At 43.0% G+C, this 25801-nt stretch overlaps 1 protein-coding gene across 1 annotated transcript in view; it reads left to right on the top strand.

The window, feature by feature from the left end:
• Positions 1–25801, top strand: part of nrxn1a (neurexin 1a) — a 2049839-nt gene that overhangs the window by 2004548 nt on the left and 19490 nt on the right. Inside the window, exon 22 of the mRNA XM_041177542.1 lies at positions 9117–9204. Within this exon, the coding sequence (XP_041033476.1) occupies positions 9117–9204 (88 nt within the window). The remainder of the gene's footprint in view (positions 1–9116; positions 9205–25801) is intronic.

A 25801-nucleotide genomic window follows, 5' to 3' on the forward strand; every position in this document is an offset into this window, starting at 1 on the left:
CAACAGTAAAGCTTGTCGGCTCAGATGATTCTTAATCCACTCGGTCACACCAGGACAAATCTCCTGGATTCCTTAGATGGCTACAGAAACTGCCTTTTTGACTAGAGACCATCTCCCTTCTGCGTCCAGCTTCAGTAGCTTAAAAGGACCCACGGCCTCTTCCCTCTGCTGACCATTCCAACTGTTGTTCTTTTCCTTCGTCTCTTTTTTTACTTCTGCGCCAAAAGGTTGGAACTGGCAACTCTATTTGCTGTTAGCAAAGTTGCCCTTGCTCTTTCTTCCCAGGCTGTTATGACCGATACGGTTGGTAAAGTGGAGTTATTTAAAAAATCCCAGAGGGAAACTTTAAACAACTGTCTTGACCTATAACTTTTAAGTGTTATGTTTGAGATACGACTCTAAATTCAGGACTCAGACCATCAGTTCTTGAGGTTTTACACTAAACTAATTGCAATACTTTATTAATTTACACAGGTTAAATATATATATATATACACATGACTACATATTACTGTCATAACTTTTAACAATTTACCAAACTAATCTCCATTAAGGCAGCAGCAACCCATAGACTTAACCAAACACCAGACAAAGCATTTTCACCTCATGAATTCAAAATGAGGTTCTTTTCACTGTGAAGCCAGTTGGAGGCTTGCAGCTGCCTTTTGATCTTACCTCTGCCTGCACACCTGAAAATTACTGAAGTTATACCTACCACGGGGGATTGAATTCAAATTCTCATTGTATCAACAAGCTCTTGGAACTTGACATTATAACAGTGAACCCCTTTCATAATACCAATTTTATTAGTACTATAAACATATTGCTTGGTAGCCGCTAGAAAGGCGTCAATTTTTACCCCACTTCTTGAATGCTCTATTCAAAAAATGCAAATGCACACTATCTCTCCTACATTTCAAAACTGGTACCTATCAAAGCTCCCAGACTAGTTGGCTTTAATCTAATTAAGACACACCTGCAGGGTAAACCTCTATTTTAAAAGAAAAATATTTTCCAAAATATTATGTACATTAATAACTTCATGACACAGGTGTGAGAACTTTGCACCTTGCTCAGCTAGTCCCTTGATTAAGCCAGGCTTGTTGTCAGGCAGGTCGTCACATAACCCCCTTCATTTTAACCTAAATTTAAAGATACAGTCCAAAACATAATGATTTCATAAACCTCATAATTGTAACAATGGTTTAAATTAAGGTTGTTATTTGATAAAGGTGCCATTTTGTTTAACTTTTTTTTTGATTCTCGCATCACATCCAAGTTCTCTGCATTGAAAAAGTAAGGAACCCTACTGAATAAGAAGTTAAAGGTAATTTTGACAAAAAGTAGTTTTGGTGCCCGTAATTATGTTTGCATCAGTATTGATGAATGTGTCTGATCTTAATTACATGTTCTTCGCTTATATTTTAAGTAACAGGAGAAATAGCTGGTACGTTTGTACCTGGATTTCAGTGCCTACTGTAATTTGCAATCAGTCTAGAATTAAATTGTATTAGAAAATGTTTTGCCATGCATTTTCCAACAAAATCGACTGGTGTCAAACTGAAGAAGTAGCAACAGATATAACTTCTGGAAAACAAACTGCAGTTACAGATATTGGGCCAAATTTTAAACTGTTTTTTTATTCATTCATTCATGGGATGTGGGCGTCTCTAGCTAGGCCAGCATTTATTGTCCATCCCTAATCGCCCTTGAGAAGGTGGTGATGAGCCACCTTCTTCAATCACTGCAGTCCAAGCAGTGTTGCCACACCTACAGTGTTGTTACGGAGGGAAATCCAGGTTTTGTCCCAGCGACAGTGAAGGAATGGAGACATATTTCCAAGTCAGGATGGTGAGTGGATTGAAGGGGACCTTCCAAATGGTAGTGTTCCCATATGTCTGCTTCTGGATTGAAGTGGTTGTGAGGGTTCATGAGACTTACACTTACCTATAGGATATCGATTGGCATCTGCACTTGAGGTTCCTGTAGGCCAATTATCCAAGAATTGTGTTGCGAGGGAGGCTGAGTTGCTACTATTGATAGAGTTGATCTGCAGACATTCTGTGGGTGGAAACATTAAATTTATGTACAATATACTCAACAGCAACTACACGTGTGCTTTCAACTCTAACCCTTTCTCTGCACTGACTGCAGAGGTAGTCCACACTACTCTGCTATTAATTACTACAGATCATGTGATCTCTCCTAACAAGTATTATTCTTAAAGGTACATCACACACTAAAGAAAACCATAATTACTACAAATTGCCATGCTGTTTGAAACACATCTGGAATCTGTGTGAACAAATAAAGAGCTGTAGATCTCCTTAACCAATCAGATTGAAGAATTATTAATGAACAATGCAGTCTGAACCAGAGAATGTAAGTTAGCATAGTCAATCTAATGTCCAATAACGTACAGAAAGAAAAATAATGAGAACAAATAAAACATTGAATTGAGAGAGATGAAAATCTGAAGGGATTGATACTCCATGCTTGCGTAAGTAACTCTTCAGTGTCTGGGAGGTTGTTTTACAATAATTAAGACCTACCACATTTCAGCAGACAAGCTGTAACTTTCTCTGATGTATTTGTGTATCAATGAGATAAATACAGGAACTTCATGGGGCGTGAAATGATGTACATCGACGTCGCCCGATCATGCCAACGTCAGTGCGCAGTCACGCAGTAGTTTGGTCGGCGGGTGCGTGCCAGAGCTGGCAGCGCACCTGGCAACAATCAAAAGGCCTGTTAAGGCCATTAAGTAATCAATTAACGTAAACTTTTCACTGCCCGTCCAACCTAACTGTTGGGCAGGTGAAAAGGCCAAGCAGCCTTTGCATTTTTTTTGGAAATCTCATCCATGGGCAGGATGAGGTTTCTGAAAGCAAATAAAGATAAAGTTTTAAAATTGATTTAATAATAATGTCCCTGCTCATGTGACAGTCGCATGAGGGGACATGTTTTATCAGATTTTGTTTTCATTTTCTTTTTTCAACAGCACTTCATCTCCCTGAGGCAGCTCTGTGCCTCAGAGAGATTATGAGGCGCTCATTCACATATATGTATGAAGTCCACCCTCCTCCCCCCTGCACAGGCAGCACTCATCGCTGCCGCTTGCGTTTCATACTGGGCAGGCCTTAATTGGCCCGCCAGTGTGAAATCACAGCACAGTCCCGATCGTGGGCAGCAGTTGGCTTCCTGCCCACCCACCAAGGGCAAAATTCTGACCATGGTGTTTAATATGTATTTGAATGGTGACATGCCATTTACAAGAATCTTCTGGAAGAACATGCATCTTGGACAGTGACTGGATTTTTGCATTTAATTGCACATGTGCATTTGCCAGAAATTGCTGTCCGCTTTCAACATAAAAATTGATGATCATTATTAGCCTCACTGCCATTTCTATAGCAAAATATTGTCCATGTATACTGGAATAATTGCTGTACTCATTAGAAAGCAGGAATAGGGAACAGAGCCCCCAGAGTCTGAAATCTGTATGGATGTGATTCAGATTAACTGGGGCCTTTGCTTGGCAGGTCTAAAGTGTTATGGCACAGCCGATGGTGAACGCTGAGTTGTTCAATTCCCAAAGGAAAACTTGAAACAACTGCCACAACTTGTCTTGCAATTTGTATAAATCCTGAGATGAGTGCCTTGAATTCAGTAGTAATAAGGCCACCAAGTCTTATAGGTTTTTACGAAACTAGAGTAAACAGTTACTAATAGATCTATAAATTACTACTCGATAACTCCTAAACCCCCTGCTTTATCTGACTCCCAGTTACACTTTCGTTAAGGTAACAGTTAGACATTTTTAAAAGACCCAGGCAAAGTAAACAATTCCCTGAACAGTCAGATTCAAAATGAGTTCTCTTAACTTCAGTCCCTGAAGGCAGCAGTTTGGTACATACAGGCCGAAGGTGTTACAAACTTGCTGAATCTTAGACTGCCTTCCCTTACACATAACCTTCGTTCCTTAGTACGTATTTTCCCCTTTGAATGCAAAACCCATTGTTTCACTGTCTTTGGACTTTACCTTCTTGATAATAAAATACCAGTAATCTTTGGGAAAAATAAACATTGGGCAGGATTTTTCACTGAGCTGGCAGGCACGCTCAAGCATAAAACGATGCATATTGACATCGGGCGAGCATCCCGGCATCATCACGCATGTGCGCGATATTTCAGTCGGCGGGGGTGCGCGGGAGTCAGCAGCTCGCCCGCTGGCAATTAAAAGGCCTCTTAAGGCCATTGAAGTCCCAATTAAATGTTATTTTTCACTGTCCATCCAACCTTACTGTTGGCAGGCAAGCGAAAAGACCAAGCGGCCTTTGCACATTTTAGGAACCATGGATGAGGTTTCCAACAGCAATTAAAAATAAAATATAAATCATTAAGAACATGTCCCTGCTGATGTGACAGAGCCACATGAGGGGACATGTTTTTTAACAATTTAGAATTATTTATTTTTAATTCTTGAACTCTTCATCTCCCTGAGGCAGCTCTGTGTCTTTCCAGCAAGCACCCACGTGCAAGCGTGAAGTTGCGCGCTCGCCCTCCTTCCCTCCCACACAGGCAGTACTGAGCGCTGCCACGAGCATTTCACACCAGGTGGGCTTTAATTGGCCCGCCAGCATGAAATCACAGCCTGGCCCTGATCACGGTCGGCTTCCCGACTGTTCCCGCCCACCCCTGCCGAGCCCACCCAATGAAGGAAAAATCCTGGCCACTGTTTCTAAACTTCACCTGACTAGGTGACACACCTTACCCCTCTTTTGAAAACAATCTAGTCTGGTTTATTTAAAAATGCAAATGCCCTTTTATATCTTATATTCTAAACTTCCCCCATGTTTACCATGTTTACATCAAAGCCTTCAGACCAGCTGCCTTTAATCCAACACACACACACACACACACACACACACACACACACACACGCGCATCCCACTATTACTCTATGGGCAGAATTTTCTACCTTCTGGGCAGGCGAGCCCAACCCAATCTCCGGCGGGCGGGGAGCCAATCCCCGCCAGAGAAGTGGGCCCCGCAGCCATTTTACTTGGGCTGGCCAATTAAGGCCCTCCCAGCATGACATCTGGCAGGAAGTGCTATGCGCATCCTGTGCGGAAGGAGTGGGGGGGATTCCCCAAAAGCGAGAGTGCACTCTTTCGCGCATGCACACGAAAGAGTGCACATCTCCCTGAGGCTAAGGAGATCACTGACACTTTTAAAAACGTTAAAAATAGAAAAAAAAATCCTTAACATGTCCCCCTCATGTGTCAATGAGATGGGACGTGTTTATAATTTACACTAAAATTTTCTTAAACTTTTTAAATTCTAACATGAAACCTCATCCCGCCGGTGGATGAGGTTTCATGTTTTTTCTATTCCCCGCCGGGGCTCCTGGCCTGCCCACCAACCTTGTCATTTAATTGTTTTAATGATCCTGTCAATGGTCTCAATTGGCCATTGACAGGTCGGCGGGCCCGCTTTCCTGAAGATTTAAATGGGGCGGGATGAGATCGGGGGTTCCATTTTATGCGTCGGCGAGCGGGCCTTGCTCCCTGACCGCCGACGGCAAAATTCTGCCCTATTTTACAATGAATTCCAATAACATTATGGGAATTATTATATATTCCTGACAAAAATTTGTTTTCCCTGAAGCTGATGCTCAAAGACTGAGAATGAACAAAGCCTTCAATATACCAGAATAAATGTCAATGTATGAGTCCACTTCATGAACCCTCCCTCTTCCACCCCACGCTATTTGTAATTACTAGCAAGCTGACAATCAGTTAATTCCTCTCCCTCCCTGTCACCCCTCCCCACTGGAAAAAGCAAGTGATAAGTTCAATATTTGTAGCAAAGTAATAAATGTATTCTTTATATTTACTATTAGCATGTAGTGCAATTTTGCAACAAACAGATAATAACTTGCATCTATAACAATATGTGCATGTCAATCTAGAAATCTAGCAAAAGCTGACTAACAAATTCAAAAGAAAGCTGACACAACCCACGAAAAACTGACTGCATAAAATCACCCTGGAACTATAGACCTTGATACACAGGAACATAGGAATATCCTGGGTGAGGATTTAGACTGAAATTGCAGTGGGACAGGAATTTGTTATAAATTAATCTTCTGATATACCCAACATTCACTCACTGCTGACTCCTGCGCACGCCTGCCAATTGAAACATGGTGCACATGCGAGATGACGTCGGGACGCTTGCCGATGTCATCATGCATCATTTTATGCTCGAGCGTGCCTGCCAGCTCAGCAAAAAATCCTGCTTTGTGTTTATTTTTCCCAAAGATTACTGGTAAAACTTAGGGCCATGGGAGATTTTTATTATCAGGAAGGTAAAGTCCAAAGACATAGTGAAACAATGGGTACTTGCATTCAAAGAGGAAAATATGTATAAAGGAGTGAAGGCTATGTATAAGGGAAGGCTATGTGCCAGGGAAGGGGAAATATCTAAAGGGCAAAAATACAGTTTGCAGCAGTGATGATTTCAAAATAACCAAAAGAGGTTTGAATGCTGACGATCTTACATTTACTTTTCAGTGAAATGGGACGTGAAAACTTTTTGATTTAGAATTGGTGCCTTTTCCATCATTTTGGAGCCTATTGTACTCCTGGATAGATTACAGATGTATAAATATGAAAATAAAAGTAGTTGCACAGAGTTCAATAGAACCTTATAGGACCCAATCCTTTTCCTGTAGATAATCCCAGGTACATCCAGTTAATTTGTGAACTGATACTTTTTGAAACACTGATCTACCATTATCTCATGTTAGTAATGCAATCTGCTTTCAGAGGACAAAACTATCTATCTGTAAACATTTATCCCTGCCTGTTCCCCATCACAGTGGAGAGGCAGGTAAGAGTTTACCTGGATTGAAGGGTGGTTTCCTCTTAGGAGGGCAGAATTAGGCAACTAAATGGGAAAGGCTGAGATGAAAGCTTGGAAGACAATGTAATAGTAGGATTTAGCAAGAAACATTTGAAGTCATGGATGTTGAAATCGCTGAGGGCATTGTGATGGCCAAGCAGGCTCTAGCGACGGACATGATATGAAGGGAGGAACTTTGGACATTTAAGTTTGTGTAGGATGGAGCATGGCATTGGAGAACTAAAGTCTTGAAGTAAGGACAGAGATGAAAATAAAGCACTTGTTCCATTTTGATTATTTTTTCAGGTGTCTATTAACTTTACTAGTATAGTGAACTCGCTCTCTTAACTGGAATAAAGGAATAAATATATGTTACATATAAACACATGTGGAGATTCCACTTTGGGAGGAAGAATAGAAAAGCAGTACATTATTTAAATGGGGAGTGATTACAGAACTCTGCGGTACAGAGGGATTTGGTTGTACTGGTACACGAATCACAAGAAGTTTGTATTCAGGTACAGCAAGTGATAAGGAAGGCAAATGGACTGTTGTCATTTATTACAAGGAGAATGGAATATAAAACTGGGAAAGTTTTGCTACAGCTGGACAGGGCTTTGATGAGACCAGACTGGAATGCTGTGTACAGTTTTGGTCTCCTTACTTAAGAAGGGGTATATTGCAGGTCAGAGAAGGTTCACTCGACTGATTCCTAGGATGAAGGGGTTATCTTATAAGGAAATGTTAGACAAGTTGAGTCTGTACCTATTGGACTTTAGAAGAATGAGAGGTATAAAATCCTGAGGGGACTTAACAGGGTGGATGCTGAAAGGATGTTTCTCCTTATGGGAGAAACTGAGACTCGGGGACACAGTTTAAAAATAGGGGGCGTCCCCCTTAAAATATAGATGAGAAGAAGTTTTTTTCTCTCAGAGGGTCATTAGTCTGTGGAATTCTCTTCCCCAGCAGGGGTGGCAGAATCACTGAATATTTTTAAGGCTGAGTTAGATAGATTCTTGATTGACAAAGGAGTCAAAGGGTATAGAGGGTAGATGGGAAAGTAGAGTGTAGACCACAATCAGATCAGCCATGATCCTATCAAATGGCAGAGCAGGCTTGAAGGGCTGAAAGGCCTACTGCTGCTTCTTATTTTTATGTATCAATGGACAAAAAATACCAAAATGCTGTTTTCACCAGGCAAGCCTCAGTATGGAATAATTTGCACAGCTAACTCTCAGTATTAATTGAATTATTTTCCTTGTGTATGATATATAACTGACACAATGAGTTAATTAATATAAAAAATGTAATTTTGCAGTATTAGCTAATTCCTGATGCACAGAGGCAATGCTCTGTGTATTTCACCAACAAATGGTGCAATTATTCAACATTTTTTTACGAGACAAAAATTTAGAAAATGAATGGAAGCTATGTGCTGCTGAATTATTTGTTTAAAGCCTTTATGGCACCATTTGTGTTCATTTTTCTGATTGTATACAGAATTTCTTGAATCTTGCTGTTGATCCAGATATTTGTTTGCACCATACATTGATAATTGATCTCACAGTGTACAGTTTGGGTTTTCTCTCACACTCAACACACTTGCTTAATCTCTGAGGCATTCGCAGTTTACAAATGCTTGACCCTAACTGTAAAACTCATTTTACTTCACATAAACTGGACTAGTTTTCCACAGAATTGCCTTTGAAACCATGTTATATATCCAGAATTTGGTGTTGAGAATCCACAGCAGTCCTTAAATTTCCCTGTATTGGAAAATAAAGCATATATACTACATTGTAATGCATATCTGACCTACAAATCTGGAAAAAGATTTTCCTGTCTCTGAAAGACTTCTGAAATCTTCTTTTTATGTTTATCATCTCTCAATTGAGAAATCAACAGCGCAGATTGGTTTGTTTCACAAATGTATTTGGAGGTTCTGAGCAATGACAACAGCAGTTGTCAGTAACATAGGAATTGACTATTTGAATTTAATTCAAATAAAGCACTTGGTTAAGAATATCATTTATGCTTAAGTGAGGATAATAAAATATTAACCGCATGAATCGCATCACAAATATCTGAACATTTCTTCAAATGTTGATAGTGCTTTTTTGTTTTTTAAAAGTTCTTTTGTAATATTTTAATAAGTATTAATATTTGGAATTAAAAGACACTAACTTGTAGACTTTTTTTAACCACAGAGCACAGATGATCTATTGGTGGCCTCTGCTGAATGTCCTAGCGATGACGAGGACATTGATGAATGTGAGCCAAGCTCAGGTGGGTTAGGTGAGTCCATTTATATTACTCTTTCTTGGTGTTTCTATGATTGTGTGTTTGCATGCTATGTATGCCTGCTTGATCAATGGAAGGGGTTTCATTGTTTGGTCACTGAAGGTATTAGAGGATTTGTTGTCGGTCGTTTAAGGTCATGGAGGCAGCTAAAGGGTTTACTGAGCAATGTCCGAAAATGTAAACAGTAATGTGGCACCTCAGTCAATCAGCCAGACTAACACCAGAGTGCCTATAGCATCACTTTCTTAGCCAATGAATTGGAAGTGGGGGCGAGAATTAGGATAGATTCAAAGTCTTTTGACTTTGCAAACAGGGTTTGTTTAAGCAACACATTACAGCAAACAATCTACAGAGACTACTTAAGTGGAGCCTCTATGAAACAGCAAACAAAGCTCATGACCAAAACGGCAGCCACTTCTCACAGTAAGAGAGTGAGCTCTCCAGTAAAATGGAGTGATTGAAAGATAGTTAAATGTTACAGTTGATTATTTCTCTAGAAAATTGCAGTGAGTAGAGTACACTTGCATACAAATTATGCATGCAAAATCAATCCTAATCACTTACTGGAGTTTGGTCTGCAAGCGTGATTGACAGGGTGATGACCCAATCATCTCCATTCCAGCCGGGAGTAGTGGCATTCCAGCCAAATGTTTATTCTTACATTCAAACACACAGCCATGTAACATTCAGGGACATAGGCATGAAAACATGTTCTATTCATGAATAAAGGTGGGATACATGACTCAACACATTCAAACACATACTTTTAGCCTCAAACAAAGGGCAGAGTTTTACCGTTGGTGGGCGGGGCCCACTCGCCGATGCATAAAATGATGCGGAATGATATTGGGCGGAACCCCTGATGTCACCCCGCCCCATTTAAATCTTCAGGAAGGCGGGGGCGCAGCAACATCAGCTGTAGGCCCGCCAACCTGACAATGGCCACTTGAGGCCATTGACAGGATCAATTAATCAATTAAATGTTGGCGGGTCGGCCAGGAGCCCCAACGGCAACTAGAAAAAAGATGAACCCTCATCCAGTGGCGGGATGAGGTTTCAGGTCGGGTTTTAAAAATTGTAATGGAAATTATGAACATGTTCCAACTCATGTGACATTGTCACATGAGGGGACATGTAAGGGATTTTTCTTTTCCCTATTTTTAATATTTTTAAAAGTCGAGGTGATCTCCCTGAGGCTGCACTTAGCCTCAGGGAGATGAGTGCGCTCTTCCGTGCACATGCGCAAAAGAGCACACTCTTGATTTTAGGATTCCTCCCCCACCGCCCGCACAGGGAGCGCATAGCGCTTCCCGCAGACATCACACTGGGCAGGCCTTAATTGGCCCACCCACGTAAAATGACGGTGTGGCCCCGATCGCTGGCAGCGATCGGCTCACCGCCCACCCGCGATTGGGTCAGGCCCACCCACCCGACAAACTGAAAATTCAGCCCATATATCCAGACATTCTGGGACTTATACAAGCATTCCTAAAGACACTTTAACATTTAGGCAGCTACAGAAATGCACTCAAACATCCAAAGCTATATTTAAGGACCCATTTTGTACCTACACACATATTCATATATGTTAACAGGCTGGGCTTAATTCATACGATCAGACAAGTTCACACATCAACAAATAGGAATGAGCACACATACCATGCACTAGCACATGCACAGCAGACAGTAAAATCAACAAAATTTCCTGTTTCTGTTAGCACATATTTCATTTGAAGCACAGGTCAATGTAGAAATTACCGTACACTTTCTGTATGTATTTTTACACTTTCTGTATATATTTATGTAAATCCTAACTGGGAACATTTCTATTTCTGCTTTACTTTCAATGAGTGATTTATAGTCACTCAGTAGAAAGTTTTCAGCAGACATACCAAATTTTCTGGTCTCTTGGGCTGATCTGTCAGGAACACAATCACTGGGAACTGCATCACGCTATCAGATTAAAACTGCGGCAAAGAGGACATATTCCCCTTGGTCTAAGTTAGTTTTTACATCACAAAGATGCCCTTTCCAAAAATTTCACTTCTTTTAGTTTCCTCCTTTTTTTCTTGGCTCAACTCCCGGAGCATATTTCATTCCACAACCAAATCGTTAAGCATGCAGTTCATTCCTCTTGCCTCTCCCAATGCCACTTTTAATCCAGATGCTATATAGTTTCCACCTGTGATCATGGGAGATTTCCGTTATGTTTTTTCTCCATAGGAAAGCACTTAGCTACCCTAGCTGAGATTGGGCAATTACTTCAAGGGTCAAGGAGCTTTATCCTATCACTCTGACATAGCATTGGTACAATATTCTATGTCATTAGACAACCATTATTGTCATTTTCTTTCAGCTTTGTGAAACTCAGCTGGAACAATTCAAAATAAATGGAAAGAATAAGACTGTTGGGATGAAATTTGTGCAAAATATGGCAATCAGCAACCCTTTTTACACCATGCCCAAGATTTATTTCAATTGGAATATAAATGAATAGGAGGCAGGGTGTAAAACAGGTTGTTGCTTCACTATTGCTGCCCAAGATAACATTTATTTATTATTGGCTTATAGAGTAAGTCATTATGGCATAGAAGGGGACCAATCGGCCCATCGAATTCATACCAACTCTCTGTACAGTCGTCTAGTCAGTCCCATTTCCCCACTCTATCCCTGTGGTCCCGCAAGTTTATTCCCCTCAAGAGCTCATACAATTTCCTTTTGGAATTACTATTAGTTTCTGCTTACATCACCCTTGTGGGCAGTGAATTCTTGGGAGCAAGGAGCAGGATTAGGTCAATCAGTCCCTCAAGCACTTTATCCAGTTCCAGGTCATTACTACTCGGTGCATGAAAATGTTCTTCCTCACATCCACCTGGCATTTCTTGTCCAAAACCTTAAATCAGTGTCCCCCTTGTACCATCAGCTAATGGAACAGCTTTTCTTTGTCTACCTTACCTAAACTTGTCTAAATCATGTACACCGCTATCAAATCTCCCCCCAGTCTCCTTTGCTCCAAGGAGGAAAATCCGCAGCTTCTCCAACCTAGCCTTGTAGCTAAAATCCCTCATCCCTGGTACCATTCTGGTAAATTTCCTCTGAGTCCTCTCAAGGACCCTCAGGTCCTTACCAGAACTGGATGCAATACTCTTGTTGTGGTCTAACCAGTTTTATAAAGGTTCAACATAACTTCCCTGTTTTGTAAATACCTGTAAGTACCTTTATTTATAAAGCCCAAGATCCCATATGCTTTGCTAATTACTCTCACAATATATCCCTCACCATCAAGAATCTGCATATGGACCTCAAGATCCCTCTGAGCCTGCATGCTCTTTAGAATTGTGTCGTTAAGTCTATATTGTGTCTCCCTATTCCTTCTGCCAAAATGTATCATCTTACTTCTTTGTATTAACTACCATCAGCCACTTGTCTGCCATTCTGCTTGCCTATCACCTTTTGCAATTGACTTGAATCATCCTCATTGATTGCCACACCTCCAAGCTTGATAGCATCAGCGACTTTTAAATTTCATTCTGTATTCCAATATTCAAATATGTTTATGTGGTGCCCCCAATTTTCACTATCACAGGAGAAGGGTGCAGGCAGTGAGGCCGCACCCTGCACTCACACACTGACTGGTTCCATTGCGGGTGTCAGCATCTCCTAGCCCCTGCAATTTTTGTGGAGTCAGGCCAGCTTCTCATGAACTTGTGGTTCACGGCCACAGAGGTGTCATGAACCATAGGGTGGATTTGGAAATCTTTTGAAAGGTATTTTTAAAAGGTCTTACCCATGTCAACTTATGCCCCCTCCCACCCACTTCCAATTGCCCTTTACACCCTCCATGCTAACCCGTGCACACCCACAATGGCCCCTCATAGTCTTCATGCCAACTCATGGCACTTCCATGCCCATTCACCCAGTATACACCCTGTACAGAACCAATGAACCCTATAGTAAAAATGGCATGTGCGGAAAAGTTTAAAAAACAGCCATTCATAACTTTCTTTAAAAACTATTGTTACTACAGTCCTATAAAAGTGTCAATCAACTAGGCATTTGAAGTATCTATAGCAGAAATTATAAGCCATTGACAAATCATCTGAGAAAAAAATGCTATTTGGTTGAGTGCCTACACATCTATTAGTTTGTTGAAGCAGGTGCACAGAAGGGAAGAACATTTCTTGATTGACAGCTTTCTTCTTACATCTATTTTGTCAATAGTTCAATGTTTATTTATGCAAGATAAAGAGGTGTCAAGTGCTTATAGTTTCTGTTATTGATAAAGGTCTGGTTGATTGACACTGAATTTCCAACTCCTGCTATCCACCTCTAACATGAAAACCCAGCCCAAAAAGAGAAGAGGGGCTTCCCTGTATCCTCGGTGGATAAATGCACAACATATTGTGGAACTGAGCTATACAAAAGGTCCTACATTCATTGCTGAGTTAGCTAATTTCAGCTAGGGTACCAGTTAGGATGTTGCAACCTTGGACCTAACGAGGAAGAAAGATCAACCAATGTTTGCACTTCTGATTGCTATCCAGTGGTTGCTGTTGGTGAGTGCAGGTGAGGGGTATATCCAGTGAGGATAGATCACAAATGGGGATGATAATTGCATGATTTAATAGCTTTCTGGCGCTAAGGACAGAATTTTCATCCTGATAGTGGGCAGGGGGATGGTGGATGGGGCCGATGAGATTAGAAGCGGGCAGAATGCATAATTTTGCACTGTTGGTTGGCATGCCAGTTTGCTAGCACCATCCCTCCTCTGAGCCATTTACACAGAAGTTGGATTGGAGATGGAAGGGTTGTTGTCTTAAGCGGCGGATAGCCCATTAAGGTAGGTTAAAGGCCAAATTAGGCCAATTACCAGAAGGTGACTGAAATTTTCCAGTCAAACCAAAAGGGTTAGTGCTCCTTGTAGGCTTTGAGGCTCTTCCTTACCTGGCCATAACTGCAGCTATGGGCCTGTGGAGGGGTTCCTCAATTGTAGTCTGGCATCTGTAACCATTGGTGTTTTGGATTTTGTTAACATGGCAGAACCTCAAGATGGAGGTACTTTCTCTTTCCCTTGCCTGCAACAGCAAGCTGCAGTCCCTTCCATGCTAGAACACCTTCTACTGTCCGTCTAGCTTTGAATCACAGAATCGCAGAATCTTAACGGCACAGAAGGAGGCCATTCGGCTCATCATGTCTGCACCGGCTCTCCAAATGAGTATTATGATTTAGTGCCATTGCCCTGCCTTTACCCCATACCCTTGCATATTGTTTCTATTCAAATAATCATCTAATGCCTCTTGAATGCCTCGATTGAACCTGCCTCCACCACACTTCCAGGCAGTGCATTCGGACCCGAACCACTCATTGTGTGAAAAAGATTTTGCCCACATCACACTTGCTTCTTTTGCAAATCACTTTAAATCTGTGCCCTCTGGTTCTTGTTCCTTTTACCAGTGAGAACAGCTTCTCCCTATCTACTCTGTCTAGCTCCCTCATGATGTTAAACATCTGTCTCAAATGTCCTCTTAGCCTCCTTCTCTCCAAGGAGAATAGTCCCAACCTCTCCAATCTATCCTCATAGCTGAAGTTTCTCATTCCTGGAACCATTCTTTTAAACGTCTTCTGCACTCTTTCCAATGTGTTCACATCCCTCCTATAATATGATGCCCAGAACTGTACACAATATCCCAGCTGAGGTCTAACGAGTGTCTTATATAAATTCAGCATAATCTCCTTGCTCTTGTACTCTCTGCCCCTATTAATAAAGCCCAGGATGCTATATGCTTTATTAACTGCTCTCTCTACCTGTCCTGCCGCCTTCAATGATCTATGCACATATACACCCAAGTCTTTCTTGCTCCTGCACCCCCTTCAAAATTTCACCCATTATTTTATATTGTCTGCCCATGTTCTTCCTACCAAAATGCATCACCTCACACTTCCCCGCATTGAACTTCATCTGCTACCTATCTTCCCGCTCCATCAACTTGTCTAAGTCCTCTTGCAATTCCACACCATCCTCCTTGCAGTTCACAACACTCCCAGGCATCGTATCATCTGCAAACATTGAAATTGTCCCCGGCACACCAAGATCTAGATCATTAATATAGAACAGGAACAGCAAGGTCCCAGTACCGACCCCTGGGGAACTCCACTATAAACCTTCCTCCAGCCTGAAAAATATCCATTGACCATTACTATCTGCTTCCCATTTTTCAGCAAATTTTGTATACATTGCCAATGTCCTTTTTATTCCATGAGCAATAAATTTTCTCACAAGCCGGTTGTGTGGTACTGTGTCACATGCCTTTTCAAAGTCCATGTACACCACATCAACAGCATTACCCTCATCGACCCTTTCTGATACATCTTCAAAAAAAACTCCAGCAAGTTAGTTAAACACAATTTCCCCTTTGGAAATTCATGCTGTCTCTTCCTTATCAACCCACATGTTTCCATGTGACTACTAATTCTATCTCGAATAATTGTTTCTAGAATCTTGCCCACCAATGAAGTTAAACTGACTGGTCTGTAATTGCTGGGTTTATCCTTACAACCTTTTTTGAACAAGGGTGTAATGTTTGCAATTCTCCAGTCCTCTGGCACCACCCCTGAGTCTAGGGAGGACTGAAAGATTATGGCTAGTGCCCCTGCAATTTCTACCCTCACTACCTTCAATGTCCTTGATTGCATCTCATCCAGTCCCAGTGCCTTGTCAATTTCAAGTACCGACAGTCTATTCAGCACTTCCTCCTTATCAATTTTGAACCCTTCTAGTGACAGAGTTTCCTCATCTTTCACCATAGCCTGGGTAGCATCAACCTCCTTGGTAAAGATGGATGCAAAGTATTCATTTAATACCTCAGCCATGGTCCCTTCAGCCATGAGTAAATTCCCTTTTAGGTCCCTAATCGGCCCTACTCCTCCTTTCACTATTTATGTGCCGATAGAAGACTTTGGGATTCCCCTTTATGTTGGCTGCCAGTCTTTTCTCATAATCCCCCTTCACTTCTCTAATATGCTTTTTCATCTCCCTTCTGAACCTCTGTATTCCTCTTGGTTCTCAATTGTATTTTCTACCTGACACCTGTCATAAGTGCACTTTTTCTTCTTTACCTTAATTCTAATCTCATTTTTTCATCCAAGGAGCTCTGGATTTGCTTGTCCTATCTTTGCCTTTCAATGGAATATACCTTGACTGTGCCGGAACCAATTCTTTTTTGAAGGCAGCCCATTGCTCAGCTACAATTTTTCCTGCCAGTTTTTCCCGCAAGCTGTCCACCATCCTTAATTTGATGGTGTGTGTGTCTCCTGGCTATTAATTGGCCAATAAAGGGAACAGCTGGCTCCCCACTTCACCCCAACGTTAGGATCCTGACCCAAAATGAAAAATCTTGTCTTAACAATCTAATTCAAATGTGAAGATTGGCTATTTGAAGCAAATACTGCAGTGCTGGTAGTATCTGAAATCATACAGGAATAAAGCCTTCAGGAAAGGAGGACAAAAAGAGGGGAAACAATATGGAATTGGGGGAAGAGATCATTTTTAAAACTGTTGGAAGTGATAAACTCGACTCATTAAGTCACCTTTTGTTGGCAATCAAGGCAATGAACAATGTATGTCAGTCCACATGATGGATCCAACCTTGAAAACTAAAACAATTATTGAATAATCTAAAGCAAGAGAGAAAGAATATGAATTGACACAACTGTAAGATAAAGGTACAATAAAACTATAGCACAAAATACAATCTTATTCAGTGCATTCTCTTTGTGTCAGTTTTAGAGATTTGCAAAAACTCATATTCCAAGCTTTTAGCACTAATTGCTGGCCTGTCAAAAACAAAATATTTGTTGCATTTTTGAGAAATATTTAGTAACCGTTTCATCACAGTTTGCAGCAGTGGAGCTCCACTTCAGTTTCTCCTTCTGCATCAGTCTTTGCCAGGTTATAGCCACTTCTGATTGTCAACTGGAGCCAATGACCCAATCACCCTATTTTATGCATGTAGATAGATGCAGTAACATTGGACCTAATCTTTGACCTGCAGCCATAATTTCAATAATAAAATGGTCATTTATTGTTCTTTGTGCACAAGTCTTGTAACGTGCCCTTTTTCCATGTCCTTATGAATATGCTTGCAGTCATCTTGACATCTGTTTCCACCATTTATATACCCAGGCTTAGAAATTTGTTGCCATCACAGAGTTTGCATTCTGGAAGTCTGCTGTTTGCTTTATAGGTAAAGGCTGATGTTTAACTGTCCAGGGCCGGCATCTGAAACAGGGTTAGACCAATATATATATTTCAGGAACCCTTCCCACAGTTGGACTGCAGCACTCAGGATGATCAAGTGTACATGTGGCCTAACCACTAATCTTTTAAGGTTGGCGTGCTCCTTCCTGGTTATATGGCAGTCCCAATCACTATTGCCAGACTCTGCTCAGACATCTCCCTATCCCTACTGCCTCTAACCATTTGCAACTGACTATCACTCCACAATCCTGATTGCTTACCACCCTCCCCACAACCCCCCCACCCCCGTCCCCATCCCCGACCCCCCCACAGCAGTATCTTCCTGAGGATTACTGCCGGTAACATAATGACCCCAGGCATTTCCATAAAATTTAATTCCATTTTGCCGGCAAGCAGCTGGGGACATGCAGGTGTTTGCACCTCACTGATCTCATTTAAATGTAGCCCAAAAGTGGCTCGGGCCTACCAAGTCACCAATCATTCCCTGTTTCCAGTTCACTCTGGCAGGTTGATGCTATCTAATTTCACCCTTGCATGATCTTTATTTCTGAAAATATCGCCAATACAGATTCTCAGAGTGCGCTATTATACACTGTTCAATTATAAAATTATTGTGGCATTTTTAGCTAATCTTGCAGAGTTAACAGGTTTTTGGGCGCATTTACAACTCTCAGACTGATCTGGAGCATACATTGTAAGTTGTAATGTGGTCTATCGCCACATTCCTAATCCCATCCCATTTATTTTGAATTATTCAATTGTATTAATTGTGAGAGAAGTTTTGCTTTTATTCACACGTCCAAACTTAAAATTTTCTTCACTATTGTAGGTAAAAAAAAACTAAACATTTGTAGGAAAATATTTTGGGCATACAGAGCCACAGTTCTGAGATTTTGCACCATACAATTGGATAGAAATCCGGGCCAGAATTTTACATTCGGCGAGTGGGGGCGGGCCTGACACGCCGAAATGGGAAATGACTCGCGATGACGTCAGGCATGCATCCCGATGTAACTGTGCACAATTGCAATATTTCAGTAGGTGGGTGCACAATGGAGGCGCACCCACCATTTATCAACAGGACAGTTCAGGCCCTTGAGGCACCAGTTGAATTCGATTTTGCACAGCCCATACAATTTTCAGGGCATCACATGGGCGCAACGGGCAGGCAGGTAGGTCACGTTTTCAAAAACCTCGTCCACGGGTGGGATAAGAGGATTGAGCAGGCTCACTAATGCGAGTTGTTAATACTTTAGATTATTACATACTGCTACTTGCTCGTGTGAACAGGACAGCTTCATTCTGCTTCGGAGCTGCTTTGACAGAAATAACACGGTTCGGTTCAGGACTCTGGAAGAGCCCTAACACTTGGAGCCTTCCAGTTATCAGACAGCCTTGCCTTACCCTGGGAATGGGGATTGTGGTCTCTGCTGGAGGCACCTCCTCTGAGGAGGAAGAGAGGGACAGAAGGAGGTGGTGTCCCTATTCAGCCTCCAGGGGAGCAACCTGTGGGAGGAGAGGCACAGACACAAGGGGCACAGGGCCAACAGGAAGTCCAAGGCGGAAGGAGCTGCAGAAGACGCTACTATCCTGCTGCCAGGGTAGACAGGCAGCGATGCAGCTACCTCGATATGCCTGAAGTGCAATATCAAAGGAGGCTTTGCCTTTCAAGGGAGACAGTGACCTCCATCTGTCAGATGATCGACCCTGAGATCAGCTCCAACTGTGTGGGTGGACACCCCATGCCAGTGGCACTGAAGGTCATGATGGCCCGCAATTTCTATGCTTCTGGCTCTTTCCAGGGGTCGGTGGGTGATCTTTGTGGAGTCTCCCAGTCAGCTGACCACTGTCCAGGCTGTCAGTTTGTGTCAAGCTGGAGACAAACGTTCTGTTCAGGCGTGCATTGACTTTCATTCACTATTGCACAGACAAGGCCAACCAGGCAGAGCAAGCCAGAGGCTTTGCAACGATTGCTGGCTTCCTCCGCGTCCAGGGTGCAATAGACTGCACACATGTGGCCATCAAAAAGCCAGCAGGTGAGCCGGGAACCTTCATCAACAGGAAGGGCTTCCACTCCGTGAACATGCAGATGGTGTGTGACCATAGGATGCAGATTCTGCAAGTTTGTGCAAGGTACCCAGGCAGCTCCCATGATGCTTACATCCTGAAACACTCCCAGGTGCCGAGGCTCTTCAGGGCTTCAGCCCGGCTGGATGGATGGCTGCTGGACGACAAGGGCTATCCCCTGAAAAGATGGCTCATGACGCCTCTCCGCCATCCAAGAACAGGCCGAGCAGTGGTACAATAGGAGCCACACATCAGTCTTCTCAAGATGCGCTTCCGATGCCTGGACCATTCAGGGGGTGCACTGCAATACCTCCCAGATTGTGTGTCACTGATAGTGATTGCATGCTGTGCTCTCCACAGCCTGGCGCTGGAAAGGGGGGATGCAGTGGAGGAAGATGATGTTGACGCAGCTCCTCTGACAGCCGATGATGAGTTCAGTCGTGAATCCGAGGGCGAGCACACTCAGGAGAACACTGATGGGAGAGACGCTGACCTGGGTAACCTCCAGGGAGGCAGGGAGACCCGGGAGACTTTGATTGAACAGTCCTGCAGCTAGCCTACCAAAGATGAACCAGGACTGCAGGCTCCATACTCAATACCTAAAAGGAGCATTTGCTTGGTGAATAACATGCACTATGTGCCATTTCAATAAAGCTCAATGACACAACAAGTCACTCATAATATCATGGGTTATCCTTCACCTGCAGAATTAATGAAGCACCCAGAGGCTTGTTGAAAACAAACACATTTACTGGTCTGGTGTCTGGCATACATAAATCAAATCAAATGTAAAGGTGTTTCACACCCACTTATAAAGAACTTAAAAGTGGGGCAAAAAAAATAACACCAGTGATAAGCCCGTACTGTGCCTAAGGTGATTTACATTTGCATGTGCTATGTCTAGGTGCTCCCCCTCACTGGCACTGGCATTGGAGACAGCCTGCTCACTCTGCTGTACTGTTGGCCTTGATGATGTCCTCTGCCCCGTGGAGCCTGCGTTGGCCCCGCCCGGCATGGAGGGCCAGTGGCACGACTAGTATCTCCCCAGTCGCCGCAGCCTCATCGGATGCCAAGGTCACTGGCAGAGGGGCGATGAACTGCTGCCCGGAGCGTCCTGAGAAGAGCCCGCAGAGACGACAAGCAGCTCATGTGCCACTGTCAGGTCGCTTTGGACCTCCCTGCTCACCATTGATAGATGGGCACCTAGCTGGGATAGTGGGTACCCAATCCATTTCCCACACTGACAGTGACCACCTGAGGTCATTGCAGATGTGAGGGCTTGCAGGTCCGAGCGCATACCCAGGAAGCCCCGATTGAATTCCTGGAGCAGCCTCGCCATGAGAGTCGCCATTCTCTCTATGGAGGAGGCAGTGCGCTCGGCCATGAGGGTCATTGCATTGCTCATGCTCCGCAAGGATTCCTCCACAATGGAGACCGTGGCATGCATTCCCTCATTTATCTCTGCCAGATCCTTCCGCACACCCTGTTGGACTTCCAGCATCTGCTGCCTCAGGGATGACTTCAGAGGCCCATCATCAGCTACCGACTGAGCATGTTCCTGAGCCCCAGCAGTTCTTCGACTGCCGGCGCTCTGGGCACCCTCTGCCTCCACCTGCATCTCAAGTGAGTGTGAAGTGGCCTCACCGCTGTGTACCGAAGTACTAGCCGATGATCTAAATCCCACCGAAGTGCTAGTATCTGCACTGATGCATGCCTAGCTGAGAGGGTGTGACACTGGTGCATTTATATCCCTTGTGTTCTTTGGCATGAGCCGCGGTCCTTCAGGCTCCTGACCTGAGGTCTTGTAAGCCTGAAAGGAAGAACAAGGGCATGTCATTAGATGAAGATGTTGAAGATGTTACACTGTTACTGTGCATGCCTGGCACCCAGAGCAGGGTGCCCTCATCTTTCCATTATCAATGGAGATTCCATGTTCGAGGCTCACATCAATATAGAGACGACAGTGGAATGGTTGCTATGACAGACATTCTGACCTCAGTGCACTCTTACCTCCCTGTGGCACCCCAACCTCACTGTGGCTGGTTGACCTAGGCGCATGGCACCTCTCCAGTCCCAGTGCCTCCTGCTCGTATCTGACAAGATTAGAAGATGGGGCAGTTCTCCACCAGTCCGCAACCTATCAGCATTATTGCGTGCTCTCTTCTCCTGAGAGGAGAGAAGAGCATTAATTCATCCACCCTGTACCTGCAGTCTGCAGCCTGGCCAACCCCACCTGAGGGAAATCTTGCAAGGCTCAGCAGATTCGCGACCCTGGAGCTGCAAGACACTCACTCCAAGCAGCCAGGGCTCATCCCCTTGGCCAGATGCTGCCTCATTGACATTTGCCACTCACACTCTAAGAACTCTGAGGTCTGGGGGGGAGGGGTGAGTGGGAACTGCTCCTAGCTGCTGTGCTAAGTGACCCATGCCATGCCAACATGGTGCTCACCCTTCCTGATCACTGGACATCATTGAAGCACTTGCGGCACCTCGCCCATGTGCACCTCGCCACATTATGGGAGCTGACCCTCGATGCCACCTCCTCCCAGGCATTTTTGGTGTGGTGGGGTAGCCTCTATCTCCCGTCCCTTGGGACAAGGATATCCCGGCCTGCTGCCATGTCCTCCAGGAGGGCAGCGAGACGCTTGTCAGGAAATCTCGAGGCCAACTGCCCCACCGACCTGCCCCTCCTGCCTGCCCTGTTCTGCAACAACGTTCTGTATTACAATGGCACTGCAAAGTCAAAGGGAGCCTTCGCACGGCTGCCGGGTCGCCATTGGACCCAGCATTGAGCTCTCGCCCCCGCCCGCCCCTCCCCACTGATCCCGGAGACCCGCATTATGCTGGGTGGGCCTTAGTTGGCCCGCCTGCGTAAAATGGCAGTGTGCACCTGATCGCAAGCGATGGTTGATTTCCCGACCGTCCCCACCTGCTCCCGCTGAGCCTGCCCGATGCGGGCAAAATTCAGGCCTTAAAGAATAAAAAATGTGCAGATGCTGAAAATCATAAACAAAATAGAAAATGCTGGAAACTGGCAGCATGTCAGGAAGAAGAGAACACAAAAGTAAATATTTCATTATGCACCTTCCTCCAAACATTTTGAAGAAGAGTCCATACTCAAAACATGGGGCGGAATCTTACACTGGCGGGACTTTACAGTCCCGGCGAAGTCAATGGACCGTTGAACGACTCGCCACATTTTATGGCCCCGCTCCTGCTATGAATTCCATCCATGAAGTTGTTTGTGGGTCCACTGATGCTGCCTGACTTGCAGTATTTTTTGCTTTTGTTATTTTTGTTGTCATAGAAAACTGAGAAAACAGTATCAAAGTAAATGCAAGCACTTCCAAATAAAATTACAGAACTGTAGCGTACATCCACTTCATGAATTCAGAGCCAATTACAAAAACAGTCACTCAGCATTGACAGCCTGTTATGTCTGCAGCTGGAGGTATATGACCCAGGTGTCATCTGCATACTGCTGTCTCTAAAATTCAACTGGCTTTAAATATAGCTGAAGGGAGCCTGGGACAACATGAACTGGCAGGTTGCAATGTTCCCACCCCTCCAAAAGGGCCACAGGAACTGATTGCTACCCAAATCCAAATTCCCAATAAAATCAATGCTCCATTCACCTTGTTCAAGCTCAGCCTCCTAGGAAGAAATAGCCTTGATCCAGTCAGCCAATAACAGCATTCAATGTGCAGAACTATGCCTGACCCTCAATGTTGGTGGTCTGTGAATATTAATTAACTAGCATCGCGTGTATTGCATTATGACCTGATAAAGCATTTGATTTTGTACAACTCAATAAAAATCAAGGGAGAAATGAAACAACCTATTTAATGTAGCTGATGACCTCAGTTTTGTTGATTCTTTGTACTTTAATGGCATCCTCAATTGGGAGAGGAGCTTCACTGCATCATTTTGCTGCTCTTTTATAGGCAGTCAGTCAGGAGTTGGTGTTTGTGAGTGCACTCAACTTTGCTATAAAAGCAGAGACCCAGAGGGCAAACACGTTGAACTGGCTTTCTGTGCTTACATAACCATAGTCAGCAGCCTTATCCCAAAGGCAAGTTTGTAGATCCACATTTTTATAAATCTATGATGCCATGTCATGGCTTATAGATTGAAGAAGATTCAAACAGCTAGTTGACTGCATTAATTAATGTAGATACACCTTTAAACATACATTGACCGTCAGGAAGGCTCGGCGGGAGTGGGTGGGGGCGGTCAAGAAACTGACTGCTGCCCGCGATCAGCTCTGCATCGTGATTTCACGGGGGCGGGCCAATTAAGGTCTGCCCTTCGTGAATCGTGAGCGGCAGTGCTGAGCACTACCTGTGCGGGTGGGGAGAGCCAGGCCTCGCATGCAGTTCGGAGCTGCCTCAGGAAGATTGAAGCACTTTTTAAAAAAATGAATAAATGTAATAAAAATTTAATGAAACATGTCCCCTCATGTGACTGAGTCACATGAGATGGGACATGCTTTTAATTTCAAAATAAAGTTTTTATTTAATTTGTATTAGCTTTAGGAAACGGCTTCGTAAAAAATGTAAAGGCAGCTTGGCCTTTTCGCCTGCCCGTCAACCATTAGGTTGGAAGGGCAGCGTAAACTTCAAGTTAATTAGCTCATTAATGGCCTTAATAGGCCTTTCAATTATTGGCGGGTGGGCAGCTAACTCCGGCACGTGCCCGCCAAACAAAATATCGTGCGAGCGCGCAAAGACGTCAGGACACATGCCCAAAGTCATCACATGTCATATTACACTCAGGCGTGTCAGGCGCCTGCACACCCAACATAAAATTCCGGCCATTGTTATCAATATGAACAATCTTTTAATATATAAAAGTAGAAGGATTAATGACTTCCTTAAGAAAAGAATCATTTTATATATTTTCATTAAACTTGATACATGTACAAAGGGAATGAACAGGATGACTCTAAAGAAGAAATCTTCCAAAAGCAGAAAAAAGGTGTACTTTCAAAAAATGCTTGCAACATTTCGATAGTTTTAGTCTGATTAAAACCAACCCTAACCAAACATTTCATTTTGAATTTATTCCATTCTGTTTGAGTCTCAATGCACTGATCGAGGACTGATGTTTAACCTTCTTAGACTGTCCACTACTGTAAACATCACTGATATATCAGATCACTGTTTCTTTCTGCTACCTTAAAATGAATTGCAGTGTCTTCTGACAGGAGACTGTTCTATTCTAGGCTACACGGTGAATCTGTCGGAAAGTAATTTCCACAGCTGCTAGCTGTTTGAAATGAAATGATAAATTATTAGATGACACAGAATAGCATATTTAAAATTCACACAGATAGCTGGTCTTGCCTCCCAGCAATACTTTGATTTTACTTGGATAGTTGATTGGCCACGGACCTTAGATCCAGATTATTGCAGTACCATGCAAACAGAAGCTTTCTTGTACAATATTAATGAAATTGAATAATTCAGATATATTTTTTCATTATTGTCAAGTTTATAGTGCAGATGGATAAAACAAAAGTAGCTTTTCAAGTTGACTGACGTGCCTTCTGAAATGCAACTTATGTGAGTCTTTCCTTTTAAGCTGAAGTTTGTTCAAATGTTAAAAGTTCTGTATTGGTTATTTCAAAATGTTAATATATTACTTCCAAGTTAAACAACACAAAAAAGAAAACGACAGTGATACAGCATGTTACAAAACTAGTTAAATCTTGTGGCAGTGTTGCTGTGTGCAATATATTCAAACAAAATTGCAAACAACAGATAGTCATTTAACAAAATAAAATGAATAGAACCCAGAGTATCATTTGCCAAAGGAAGTGTTATTCCCAAAATCAATATGCTATATTCAGAAATACACCTCCAGTAGATTATCATTGGGCTGTCCAGTAATCTATACTCTTTCTGTTCCTAGTATTTGAGTATAACAATAACGTTTAGTGTTAGTCCGTACTAAAATTAGTCACTTGCATCTGAAATACCTGATGTGGCATGTCCATATAAGAATGCTTTCACGCTGAAAAAAACTGAAAATATCTCTGCTGAATAAGAGAACTTTTTCACTGACCTCAAACTATTCTTTCATCCATGGGGGAAGTATGATGGACTAAAAATACTTCTCTTTGAAAATATTATCTTCCTTTAATAAAATGTTGTAATGTAACATCCCATCATTAACATATTCAGCCTGCAACCAGTAATTTGTAAAATTACAATGTCTGACTCAGTCAGGATGTATTAATTAGTCTCATTCAGTGTTTTGAAAACT

The sequence above is a fragment of the Carcharodon carcharias genome, chromosome 2, assembly GCF_017639515.1.
Source record: "Carcharodon carcharias isolate sCarCar2 chromosome 2, sCarCar2.pri, whole genome shotgun sequence".
NCBI lineage: Eukaryota > Metazoa > Chordata > Chondrichthyes > Lamniformes > Lamnidae > Carcharodon > Carcharodon carcharias.